Raw genomic sequence first — 14,096 nt, 5'->3', positions numbered from 1 at the left:
GTCAGTTTGGTTGGAACATGGAGTATATGAAGGAGAATAATGTATAAGCTTGGAAAGGTAGCTTCAGCCAGGTTTTGAAAGGTTCTAAATAGGTTCTTGTCCCAGCTCCATCATTTGTGACCTTTGGCACACTACTTTGACTCAAAATTTTTGGAGTCATTCAAGACCTTAGAGAAAATCTAATTCAACTCCCTCTTATAATTAAGGTCAGTGAAGTTCAAGGAGTTCAGTTTTCTGCTCAATGTTACATAACTAGCATGTGGTAGAGCTGAAACTTCTGGGAACCTGAACGTTCATTTCTTAAACTCTAAACAGTGATAATAATATTTGCATAAGTTATCACATAGGATTGTTGTGAAGGTCCAATGAGATAACATTCATAGATGAATTTTATAGCAAAATGTAATAGATATATAAGTTATTCCATTTATTGAACTTGCTTTGTCTTTTAACCTTCCATTTGAAAACACTGTCACTTAATGAAGGATAACCTTCATGTCTTATATTCCAAAGTTAATCCTGTTTCTTTTCTCTTATACAATGCTGAGTTCTGTCTGAATTTCCTAGTGTCAATCAATCAGCTAATTTTATATACCCAGTTCTTAACCAGTGGCTGCTACCCTAAGTCTTTTTTGTCTTTGTTCATTTTTTTAATTAGAGGGAATTTTAATTTATGGAACAAAATAAGCATTTCCACTACATAGTATAATAAAAAGACTATTACACACAATACTATAAATCCATCATATACAACTTACCATTCCTTCTAAATATATAACAAAGTAATCATGTACATTTCTTCTTTTTCATCTTGTATATGACATGTAGGATACAGCATTAAAAAGAATGGCACCAGACTACCTTATAACAAAACTCTTAATTTTGTAAGAAGCAAAGATCAAAAAGAGGAAAGATTTTAGAGAAATAAATTGAGGAAGAAAGAAGGATATAGGCTAGAATCAGCTGAGAACAAAATCAAAAAAGTAGTAGAGGAAATAATGTCAAAAAAGTTGAGGGTGGGGAGAAGGCAATTCAACTTCTTATCTATATCTTTTCCCCGCTTTTATGGGTCCTGGTACTAGAACAGATGATTCTCTTATTACGGAGAATCTGTCAAGGATACTTATATTCACTAATAGTGTTTGTAATAGTCTTTTAGTCAATAAGCATTTATTAAGCACCAACTGCGTAAAGTGCTGAGAATACAAAGAAAAGCAAAAATTCTATGTAGCCCCTGTTCTAAAGGAGCTTTCAATCAAATAGAGGAGATAATATACAAATAACTATATACAAACAAGCTATAAGCAATATATATGTATATATATATATACACACATATATTTATAGGAGATAATCAATAGAGGGGAATATATTAGAATTAAAGGAGATGAAGAAAGATTTCATGTAGAGGAATTTTAGCTGGGACTTGAAGAAAGACATAGAAACCAGGAAGCTGAGGTAAGAAAGAGAATTCTAAATATGGTGACAAGACATTGAAGAGCCTGGAATATGGAGATAAAATGGTTTGTGCAAAGAACTGAAAGGAGGGCAATGTCATTATATGGTTTCAGAAGACTGGGACAACATAGATAATCTTAAACTTTAGGAAGATCATTTTGGCTGCTGATGAAAGGATAGACTAAAGTGAACAGAGACTAGTACAGGGAGATCATTTATTATTGTTGTTGTTGTTCAGCTGTTTTCTGACTCTTCTTGACCCCATTTGGGTTTGTTTTTTTTTTTGGTTTGTTTTTGTTTTGGTAAAGTTCTGGAGTGGTTTGCTATTTCCTGCTCCAGGTCATTTTATAGATGAGGAACTGAAGTAAATAGGGTTAATGACTTGTCCAGGGTCAGGCAGCTAATAAATGTTTGAGGTCAGATTTGAACTTAGAAAGATGGGTCTTCCTGATTCCAGGTCCAGCACTCTATCCTAAGTGGTAAAACAACCAGCAGGTTATTGCAATAGCCTAGACATGAAGTGATGATGACCTGCACTTGGATAGTAGGAATATCAGAGCAGAGAGGAAATATGTGAAAAAAAATGCTATGAAAATAAAATCAGGAAGTTTTGGGGTGAGTGAGGAGGAAGAAGAAGAAAGCAAGGATGGGAGCTTGGGCAAATGGGGAAGATAGTGTTGTTCAACACTAGAGGGGAAGATTTTGGGGAAACAATGATGAATTCATTTTGGACATATTGAGTTTAAGATGTCTATGGGATATCTAGTTCAATTAGAAACTTAATAAAGAAGTTAAAGCTGGATAAGTAATTTGAGAACTATCAGCATAGAGGTGATGACTGAATCCATGGCAGGTGATGAGATCAAGTGAAATAGTTTAGAAGAGAAGAGAGACTGGGACAGGGTTCTGAGGGGGGGATACCCACGATTAGTAGTATGACCTGGATGAAGATCCACCAAAGGAGATTAAGATGAAACTATCATACAGGACAACGAGGAGAGTAGTTTAAGTATCTTGGAGAGATGGGGAATTCTATGCAGCCTTGGACACAAGAGCAATCAATAATGCCAAAGGTTGCAGAGGTCAGAAATGAAGAGTATTGGGAAAAGGTCATTAAATTTGGCAACTAAGAGATCTTTATTGACTTGGAACTGAGTTGTTTCAGTTGAATGACGAAGTCAGAAAGCATCTATTCTACATAGTTTTCTCTAGGAGTTTAACCACAAAGGAGAGAGAGAGAGAAAGAGAGAGAGAGAGAGATGGGATGATAACTAGAGAGTAAGAGGGTAAGAATCAGGTATTGGAGTGTTTTGGCAAGGATAAGGGCCAACTACATTAAGGGAGAGAAGTAAAGGCAGAGTGCCTAGCAGAAAGGTTTTGTATTATGTGAGTCGAAAAGGAGAGAAGAGGAAGCACTATGCAAATAGCTTCATTTTCCCCCATTAGAAATATGAAGTGAGGTCCTTAATTGAGAATGCAGACTTTTTAGATTTTTGTTATGAACTATGAGAGACTTGAGAAGGAATGAAAAGGTTTGAAATAATAACGACAGTGAATGGGTTAGTGAATTAATTAGGAGGTGTTACACAAGGATTGCTTTGCAGAAATAAGGATCCAGATGAGATTACATAATATGAATTTTAGTAGATCTAGCCAGCATAGTGTCATACCTGTCATGGAAGATTCCCATTCATAACTGTCATAAGTGATATAATGAGGAGCGTCCAAATGAAAGAGAAGATGAAATCCTCCATGTCCTTTATTCATGGATAGTATTTTGCTGATAATATTGTCCCCAGAAAAACAAAGTCTGCTCAATAAGATTCTAAAATAAGATTCCAAAAGCATCTGTTTATTAAGTCATGTCAGAAAAACCAAATTAAATAAGAGTTCTTATTATACCCAGAATATCATGTAATCAGCCAGGAAGTTCATAAAAGCAATCTATCAATATACTTGTCTTACACAGATGATAAAATGGGTCCAGAATTGAATAGGAGAAAAGGAAACGGTTGGATTGTATTTTGGAAATCATGGAGCTCTTTCAAGGATTCCCAGACTGCTTCCTCAAACAAAACTCTGTTTTTAATATCAAGTCAATATTTTTTTTTAGGTTTTTGCAAGGCAAACAGGGTTAAGTGGCTTGCCCAAGGCCACACAAGCTAGGTAATCATTAAGTGTCTGAGACCGGATTTGAACCCAGATACTCCTGACTCCAGGGCCGGTGCTTTATCCACTACACCAGCTAGCCGCCCCAATATCAAGTCAATATTATGCTAGATACAGAAATCTGTGAATTATGGAACGCCACAATCTCTAAGTATTAAATTGCAGATTATCCACAGAACAATGGAAAGATGTGTGGAAGGTATAAATATCCTATTGCACATTGCCAAGGAAGAAATGCATATAAGAAGTAGCATGAAATATGTCATTCAGGAAATGTATGATTAGACAAGGAGGTAGACAAGTAATTGAATGGAGAGCTAACAGATGGATGATTATGAATGCTATATGTCTATTCCAGGATGTTAAAAGTATCTAGAAAAGAGCCTCCAGAACATTGGAAAGATCCTCTGTAGAGAATTTAAGGAAGGATATGGTCAAGAATAGTACAGGATGAGAGATAAGTATGGGTTGTCACCTTCACAGATGGAGGGAGTGTACATCAATGATATTTCAAATTCATTGAAACAGACAGAGATAGAAACTGAGGAACAAGGAAATTAAGTGACTTATTTGGCATCATACAGTATTAAATGGGTAAAGCAGAAACTCAAACTTAGTTCTGTTAACAAAAAATCCAGTCCTATTGCCCTTGTCAAGAACTACATTTACCATGTGACTTTCGGTATGTGAGTTTCTGAGTTCTCCCCTCACCATGGCTATTACTGAAGAATGGGAACCACCAGTCCAGTTTCCTTTTCAAATTTAGTTTTAAACTACTCCTATTGCATTCCAACCTAATCAAGAAGTCCCAACATTCCAAAGGCTTTTCTGTCCTGACAGTCCCAGGGTAAGTATCCCAGGGCAAATAAAGAACTATTAAAACTATTCTGTTAAATTAAAATATCATTAGTTTTCCTAAAGGGAAAAAACACTAGGACATTTTCCACTGGAGAATTCTAATTTGAGAATTGTTACCTTATAAGGTGTCCCAAAAGTCTTAGTGCAGTTTTAAGATTTTTAAACTGTACTAACACCTTTGGGATTTACTGTATTTAGATCATTTAAGAGAAAGACAGAGAACTGAAAGAATAACATCAGAAATACCAAAGCACAGAATAAGCAGAAATGTGTGGACAATTTTTTAAAAAGGCTCTGTCAATGACAATATGATAATCCAGAAAGACTTTTTATAGGATCTCTCAAGGCAGATGATATTAATGGAGACAAAGTGGAAGAACTCAAATATAGTTTGCTTTCTATTTCATTCTCCTTAACAAGGAAAAAAAAAGATAAACAAGCAAAAAAAATTGGTTAAGAGAAAACTAAAATGCAGGAGAGATAATAAGATACTGTGAATGCGCACATAAATTTAGATTACTTGGTCTAGATTAATTGTATTCCAGGATGTTAAAATAATTTGAAATTATAATTTCTTTGAAATTACAATGTCTTTGTGGAAGCTCAGAGAGATCCTCAGAAGCTTTTCTTCTGAACTGGAAATAGATGATGTCATGATTTTCTAAAACGTAAATTCTATAAACTCTAAGCTACTAATCTTGATGGGAAGTTAGGTGGTTCAGTGGATAGAGTGCTGAGGTCAGGAAAATCTGAGTTCAAATCTAACTTCAGACACTTAATAACTGTCCCTGAGCAAGTCATTGACCTCTGTATGCCTCAGTTCACTGGAGAAGTAAATGGCAAGCCACACTAGTCTCTTTGCCAAGAAAATGTCATATAGGTTCATGAAGAGTTAGAAGCAACTAAAAAGCAACTAATCTTTAATGTCCATGTACAGAAATGTTCTAAAAGAGGTTGGTCAATGATTGTATGCACTACAGAGGAAATCCAGGGATCATTAGAGAAAACTCATGTTCCTAAATTCAAACCCAGTTTCAGACACTTACTGGCTGTGTGACCTCAGGCAAGTCGCTTAACCCTATTTGCCCCAGTTTCCTCATTTATAAAATGAGCTGGAGAAGGAAATGGCAAACCAGTATCTTTGCCAAGAAAACCCCAAATGGGGTTGTGAAGAATTGGAATCAACTGAAACTACTGAATATCAAGTACTTTTTAAAAGAATACATAATGCTGATTTTCTTTTCTTTAAGTAAAACTATCACCTGCCTTACCACATCCAACCATATTTATGTTTGAAAAACTAGTGTCAGTCATCTGATTTATTCCATAAAGGGATTTCCCAAAGTTTCTGGATAAGGGCAAACCAAGAGGAATATGATTAAAAACTCTGAAGGTAATTCAGGCTTTCCCTGCCACAGATATATCTAGGTTTCAACCCCACTCCATCAAAAAGGTCTATATAGAGAAACACTGTAATCTTGTTAGTTTGGCTTTATATTACTATTAATATCGTATTGTAGGGACTTTATGAACTGAATAAATGTTTTGTGAGCTGGAAACTTTTATTACCAACTTTTATGTTATTTCTATTGAGAAATGCATTCCAGGTTCCAAACAATTTATAAATGGATTTTGGAGCACAAGCTGTTAGTAAATTAGAAACTTCTAATAATTAATGAAATATTCCTAGAGTCAACAAGCTGTCTAGAAAACAAAGATTTTTCAGTCTATTGATTCTTAAAAGATGGGAATAAGGCAGCTTCATTTAATATAGCTGTTCTCAAACTTTTTGGTCTTGGGACTCCTGAATACTCTTAAAAATTACTGAGAAAAAACTTTTGTTTAAGGGAGTTGTATCTATCAATGTTCACTACATTAGAAATAATAATATCTCTGTATTATTATGAAAATGGTTTTGACCTTGAGGATTCCATGAAAGGGTTGCAGGAATCTCCAGATGACCTGGATCACACTTGGAGAATTGCTGGTGTAGTGGAATGAATATGAGACTGAATCATTCTGATTTTTGTTCTGACATTAACTAATCCTCTGCAAGTCAGTATCTTTCTGGCCCTGAGTTTTCTGATTTCATAAGATAAGGAATCTGAACTAGATGACATTAAAGGTTCCTTCCTGTTCTAAACTCTTTGATTCTTGACTTGCGAAAAAAGAGGTGTGAGTATTTTAAATACACAAACCCACAGTATCTGAAATGCAAGGCCAAAAATATAAACAGACAAGTACTGCAAACTATTAAAGATGCAAAAACACAGAAGTGCAAAATTCTTGCTGAGTTCCAAAGTTCATTAAGACAAGTCACAAGCATTCTTAGTTACACAATATTTAGTGGAAGAGGGATAGAAATCAAGTCAGTGAGGTTATGTGTAAAGTGCAGTAGGAGAGAAGGAACCCATTGAGCATGAAACCAGAAAAAGGAGAGGGGAAGGGGGGGAGGAGGCGGGGGAGGACAGAGGCACAGTAAGAGAGAGATGAACAGAAAGAGATAGAGAAAAAGGAGAGAGAGAAAGGGGGGGGAGAGGGAGGAGGAGAGGAGATGAGAAGAAAGAAAAGGAATGAAAAGAACTTAAGTGAATTCTCTTATTAAGAAGAAGGAAAAAGTACAAAGAGGAAAAGAGTATGAGGGATGGAGAAGATGGAAAGAGAAGGAATAAGGAAGAGGAGTAATCAAGAAAGCACTCATGAATACTTATCTTTTCAGAGGAGGAAAAAAAGTACAAGAAAAAAGAAAAGCAGCAGTAGACTTAATAAAGCGGAGAATCAATGGGGAAAAAAAGACAAGTATCTTCTCATGTGCTAAAGAAAAGGAGAAAAAAGAGGGAGCACCGAAGTATAAATAGAACTGCAAAAATATATACTCCAAAAGGAAAATGGTAGTTCCTAAAAATCTCAATGCAGGAATAGAGATTCATTCTTCCTAAGCTAATCCTTAGTAATTCTGAAAAGAATGGTCCTTAGTTTTTTTTCATTAAAATATAATTTTTGTCATAAAATAGTGAGTTCTTTATCTGCAAATTACAAATTCTTTAAGTACTTTGTGGACTAAAAATCCAGAAGCTTCTGGTTTCTTAGAATGTACGCAATGAATTTCAAATAAAATTTTCTTTAACCTAAAGATATGAAATTATACTCAAACCTCAAACAAATCATCTTGTTAAAGATATTTGAAGTTATATACACAGACATGTAAGCCTTAGACAAATCAAAGACCAAATGATAAAAAAAAAATCAAATGCAGGTGAAGCTAAAATGAATTATACTTGTTTTAGCCCAACACTGGTTAATTTTTTAATGGTCCAAGAGATTAATTTTGGATATGAATAAGAACTATATATATCAGAAAAGTTAAGGTAGTTGGGGGAGTTTACAATAGTAGAACTAGATTAGAAGTTCTTAATTTTTTTTGTGATATGAAACCTTTCGGCAGTCTGGTAAAGTTTATGTAATATTTTAAAATACATATGTCAATTAGAAAAAATAATATTAAGAATAATATTAAGAACCCTTGCTAATTCACGCCTGGGACAATTTGTTCTCAGTCCCCCCCCCCCCCCAAAATGGGGGAATTGGATTAGATCTCAAATGTCTCTTCCAAGTCTCTCAGAAGTCTATGATCCTGGGGCAGCTATGTGGTACAATTAATAGAACTCTGACCCTGGTGTCAGAACCTGACCCAGGACAAGTCACTTAACCCCAATTCTCTCTAAAAAATTCTAGGATCCTTTATACACATTAGATCATTTCCTTTCATATGATGATTTGAGTTCATCTGTACTCTGAGTACATTTTCTTTCTTAACAGAAAAATACAAAGATAATAGCCTTTGATATATAATAAAGTTTCTTATTTCTGGTCCGCTGGTCTTCTGGCTGGAGATCTGATCTCTGAAGTCTCTGAACTGATGCATTCTTTTCCTTTGTCATTCCAAGAAAGATTTTATTTATTTTGAGTTTCACAATTTTTCCCCTAATCTTGCTTCCCTCCCCTCACCCCCACAGAAGGCAGTCTGTTAGTCTGTACATTGTTTCCATGGTATACACTGATCTAAGTTTAATGTGATGAGAGAGAAATCATATCCTTAGGGAAGAAAAATAAAGGATAAGAGATAGCAAAATTACATAAAAAGTTAAGTTTTTTTCTAAGTTAAAGGTAATAGTCTTTTGGTCCACAATCCTTTCCCTGAATTCTATATCACAGAAAGCCCAAAACTGTCCCTGATTCTTACACTGATGGAATGAGCAAGTTCATCAAGGTTGTTCATCACCCCCATATTGCTGTTAGGAATACAATGTTTTTCTGGTTCTGCGCATCTCGCTCAGCACCTGAACTGATGCATTCTTAATTCTAACCTGAGATACCTATCATGATCCTTCAAGTCTTTGTCCTCTCTCTTAACTCTGGCTTTCTATTTTCAAGATTTTACCAGCTTTGGTCTGACTTGGGCACTGGCTATTTCTGCGTTTATTTTGATCCAGACTTACATGCTCTTCTAGTTTCAACTCAGTCTCACTGTTCAATTATTTTCAGTCATATCTGACTCTTCATGACTCCATTTGTTGGTTTGTTTTTTTTTAACAAAGATACTGGAGTGGTTTGCCATTTCCTTCTCCAGTTCATTAAAAGGTGAATAAACTGAGACAAAGAGGATTAAGTGACTTTACATAGGGTCAAACAGCTAGTAAGTATCTGAAATCAGATTTGAACTTAGGAAGATGAATCTTCCTGACTTCAGGCCTGGCACTCTTACCTTCTGCACCACTTAGCTCCCCACCTTAAGCTCCTTATCCCTCTCTATATCATACTTGTGATCACAGCCTGACACTGAAACAGTGGGTATGACTATTTATTAAATGACTATTGCACTGGATTAAGGTTGATGGAGAGGCATGGAGAAGGCTCTTCTCTTATGGAGATCTATTTCTTTTGCAACTAACCAAAAGGAAGGGCCTTTATGAAATTATTTCATGCAGCCTCAGATTTTACATCTGTACATTATTGTCAAATAAAAATTGCAAGACTGGATGTTAAGGTTGTTCAATGAAGAACAAAGTAATAAATGAAGTTATGGCTTGGAAAAGGTAATGAATTCCACAAATGGCAGAAGGGTTTTAAAAATACTCTCCAATTTAGCAGAAGGACATGAGGGGATTGTTGTTCTAACCTATCACTATGAATGAGAGTCTTACAGAAAGCTGGCATGAGACCAACAATCATGAAAAATGTGGACATAAAATACTATACGCTTTCACTACTGTGTTTCAGAAACAAACTCACTACTCTTTACAACAATCATAAATGACCTTTATTATTAGCAAGCTATAAATAATAAATGGATCTGGCTCTAACTCTTTTTAAGGTATTGTTGCAAGAAAAGACTGGCAAGCCATTGGAGAAAGAATCCAAGAGTTAGGAAACCTGATATAATTTTATTCATTCTAGTAATTTAGGAAAACACAGAAAGAATAAAGCAAATATAACTTGAATTAGGGGCAGCTAGGTGGCATAATGGATAAAGCACTGTCCTTGGAGTCAGGGATACCTGGGTTCAAATCCGGTCTCAGACACTTAATAATTACCTAGCTGTGTGGCCTTGGGCAAGCCACTTAACCCCATTTGCCTTGCAAAAACCTAAAAAAAAAATAACTTGAATTATCTGCATCCTCGTCAGAATTTCAGATTTGCACATGTAGATGGATAATCTGAGTTACTAGGATTTTAAACTTCATGTCCCTCATAAATTACAAAGTAATACATTATAAATGCCTCCTCATAATATCAATCAACCAATCAGCAAAATTTTATTAAGTGCTTACTATCTGATAAGCTTTGTACAAAATGATAAGCTCAGAGGTGGCTCTGAAAATTAGTTAAGGACACAAAACCTGAAGAATCATTGAAAAATAGGCTTGGACTTGTGACAATTAAATAAATTCACTTATTAGTTTTAAATATCAGTTAACAGGCACTGTGCTCAATTCTGTGGGGGGGGGGGGGGGGACCAGAACAAAACAGTCATTGTTTTCAACAAGCTTTCATTCAACTAGGGGAATAAAAGATTTATGCAAATAAGTGTTAAGTAAAGTAATTTGATGATAGAGTGAACACTATATTTAGAGAAATGTCCATGGAGGACTGGCATCTGCTCTGGGCCTTGAAGAGTGTTAAAGTTATTGAGAGGTTTAGACGTGGAATGTTGTGGATGGAAAATCAACAGAATTAGATAGTTGCTTGAATTAAGGGACCTTCGGTCCTCATTTGCAAGAGGAAGAGTCAAGGACCATCCTGGTCTTTCTTCCTCTCTCTAAGTTGCATTCCTGACACTGGTTGACTTTTTCTTTCTTTTTTTAAAAGTCAAACCGTTTATGATATATGAAGATGCTATCATATAAGTAATTTTTAGTTATTATTAGTAATGGTATAGTCTTAAAATGTTATCATTCCTAAGATAGATTTTTTGTCCATTTTAAAATTTTTTTGGTTTATTTATTTTATATTATTACAATAACCTTGTTGTGAGAGTAAAAGTAAACCTCCTTCCCTCCAAAAAAAAGATAGAGAAACGTCAATAATAGTGAGAGAGAAAAAAAAAGTGTACTTCAGTTTGTGCTCACATTCCAACGACTCTGTCTCTGGGATTTATTGTCTTCTTTATCATAAGTCCAACAGAGAAGTTGTTTCAATATTTTTCCCACAGCTGCTATTACTAGTTGTATTTCCCTCCACTTTCATCTATTCCATTCTCTCTCCTTTCATCCTATCCCTGTTCAGAAGTACCCTCTCCCTCGTTCTTCCCTCTCTTCTATCACATATTCCTTACTTCCCTCTCTCCCATTCCTCCTTATCCCGTCCCTTTCCTCTCATTTTTCTCTAGGGCAAGATAGATTTCTATGCCCTATTAATTGTGTATGTTATTTCCTCTCTGAGTCATTTCTGATGAGAATGAAGGCTCACTCATTCCCCCTTGACTTCCCCCATTACACTCCATTGCAAAAAGCTTTTTTTGTCTCTTATGTGACATATTAGCCCCTTCTTCCTCTTCTTTCTCTTCCTCCCATTGACTCCATCTTTTTATATATTATACCATTTTATTCAGCTCCTTCCTGCACCTTGTTTACATATGCTCTTTTTAAATGCTCTTATAAATGAGAAAGTTCATATGTGTTATCAGTATCTTCTTCCCATGCAGGATACAAATGGTTCAACATCATTAACTTCCTCATAACTAGTCCTTCTGGTCCACCCCTTCTATAGTTCATCTGAGTCCTGCGCTTGGAGATCAAACTTTCTGTTCAGTTCAGGTTGTTTCAATAGAAAAGTTTGAAAGTCCCTTGTTTCATTGAAAGTCCATCTTTTCCCCTGAAAGAGGATGTTCAGTTTGGCTGGGTAGTTGTTTCTCTGTTGTAAACCAAGATCTTTTGTCTTCTAGAATGTCATATTCCAAGCCCCACGAACCTTTAATGTAGACACTGCCAGATCCTGTGCAATCCTGACTATAGAGCCAAAGTAATTGAATTGTTTGTTTCTGGCAGCTTTTAGTATTTTCTCTTTACCTTGGGAGTTTGGGAATTTGGCTATAATATTCCTGGAAGTTTTTCTTTTGGGATCTCTTTCAGGAGGTGATCACTGAATCCTCTCAATTTCTATTTCACCCTCTGCTTCTAGGATCTCAGTGCAATTTTGCTGTATTATTTCTTGAAAAATAAAGTCTAGGCTCTTTCCTTGGTCATGACTTTTAGGTATACCAATAATTTTTAAATTCTCTCTTCTGGATCTGTTTTTGAGGTCGGTTGTTTTTTCTAATGAGACATATCACATTTTCTGCTAAATTTAGTTTTTCTTTTTGGTTTATTTCTTCCTGATTTCTTGCAAAGTCATCAGCTTCCTTTAGTTCCATTCTGCATTTGAAAGAGTTATTTTCTTCAGAGAGCTTTTTTATCTCCTTTTCCAGCTGATCAATTCTGCTTTTTAAAGGCATTCTTCTCATTTTCCTTTTGAGTTGCTTTTTCTATTTGGCCAAAACTAATTGTTAACATATTATTTTCTTCAGTATATTTTTTGTATTTCTTTCACCAAGCTGTTGACTTCGTTTTCATGATTTATCTGCATCACTCTCATTTCTCCTCCCAATTTTTCCTCTACTTCCCTGAATTGCTTTTCAAAGTCTTTTTTTTTTGCAAGGCAAATGGGGTTAAGTGGCTTGCCCAAGGTCACATAGCTTGGTAATTATTAAATGTCTGAGACCGGATTTGAACTCCAAGGCTGGTGCTTTATCCACAGCGCCACCTAGGCGCCCCTCAAAAGTCTTTTTTGAGCTTATCCATAGCCTGAGCCCATTTTCTATTTCTCTTGGAGGTTTTGGATATAGAAACTTCAACTTTGTCAGCTTCTTGAATATATATTTTGGTCCTCCATGGGACCAAAGTAATTTTCTATGCCCAGTCTTCTTTTTCTGTTGTTTGCCCATGTCCTCAGCCTATGACTTATTTACCTGCACTTCCAAGGCTTTAGGGACTTTGGGGGACAATCCACAGGAACCTTAATTCCTCCAAGGTCTTATGAGAGGCCCTGGCTGTTCTTTAGTTTGTGCTCTGGAATGTGGGTGACCACAGTCCTTCCCCTCTGCCCTGGAGCTGTGAGGAGGGTCCCTGCTCAGCTATGGTGGTATGGGAGCCCAAACTGCAACCTGGATCTGAGTGTGGGCAAACAGTGAGTTCTGCCCCAGAGAGAGCAGAGAACCTTTGCAGTCTTCCCTGAGCTCCTTACCTGTGGGCTGAGAGCTCTGAAATTGCAGGATGGCTCTTCTGGTTCCCGCTGCAGATTCTCACTGCAGGGCTACTCTGAAGCTGGTGCGGCAGTTTTATCACCACCCCTTCCAGTGGTCCTGTTGATTCCTGGGCCAAGAGGTCTGGAAACTGCCCTCTCTGCCACGGATCCAGGTGCTGGGCTGTGCTGTGCTGCACTGAGCTGAGCTGCAGCTAGGGCTCTTTCCAACCCCCGGTCCCGGTGAAAAAGACCTTTCCTATGGAACTGCTTAGTTGTCTTGAACTGGAAAATTGTATCATTTAGTCTTTCTGTGGGTTTTACCCTCTCTTAATTTTGGCTAGAGTCATAATTTGATGGCTTTTGGAGTTTTTTGGGGAATGAATTTCAGGGAATTCCTGCCTTCATGTCATCTTGGGCCCACCCCCCCCATCGACTTTTTCTACAATGCTCTAGAAACCTCTTCACCCTAGAAATTCACTCCTGCTCTGGGTTTCAAAAGCTAGAAGTACTCTTCTATGTTTCTGCCTCTCCTTCTGATTGACTTGATTCTTCCAGAACCTTCAGCTTTTAAAAAAATGTTAATTTTTTTTTCTAATTTCACATAAAGATAGCTTTCAACATTCATTTTTAAAAGAATTTGTTCAAGGCAATAGGGTTAAGAGTGATGTGCCCAAGGTCACACACCTAGGCAATTATAAAGTGTCTGAGGCTGGACTGAACTGAGGTCCTTTTGACTCCAGGACCAGTGCTCTACTCACTGCCCTATTTGGTTGCCCTCTGCAACATTCATTTTTTTGTAAGATTTTGAGTTCCATATTTTTCTACCTCCC

The 14,096-nt window shown here is 36.4% G+C and overlaps 1 protein-coding gene across 23 annotated transcripts in view; it reads right to left on the bottom strand.

Annotated features, from left to right (window-relative positions):
- Positions 1-14,096, bottom strand: part of PLCXD2 (phosphatidylinositol specific phospholipase C X domain containing 2) — a 96,636-nt gene that overhangs the window by 45,510 nt on the left and 37,030 nt on the right. For 21 of the 23 annotated variants that reach the window (XM_074214454.1, XM_074214463.1, XM_074214453.1 and 18 more), the window contains one exon: positions 3,129-3,283. The exons of the other annotated variants lie outside the window; for them this stretch is intronic. In XM_074214454.1, coding sequence (XP_074070555.1) covers positions 3,129-3,225 — 97 coding nt within the window. In that variant the 5' untranslated portion in view covers positions 3,226-3,283. The remainder of the gene's footprint in view (positions 1-3,128; positions 3,284-14,096) is intronic. 23 annotated transcript variants of the gene reach the window in all.

The sequence above is a fragment of the Macrotis lagotis genome, chromosome 1 (genome assembly GCF_037893015.1).
Source record: "Macrotis lagotis isolate mMagLag1 chromosome 1, bilby.v1.9.chrom.fasta, whole genome shotgun sequence".
NCBI classification, from domain to species: Eukaryota; Metazoa; Chordata; class Mammalia; order Peramelemorphia; family Peramelidae; genus Macrotis; species Macrotis lagotis.
Note: the sequence above shows the minus strand (reverse complement) of the source record. Positions and strands in the feature narration are given on the sequence as shown.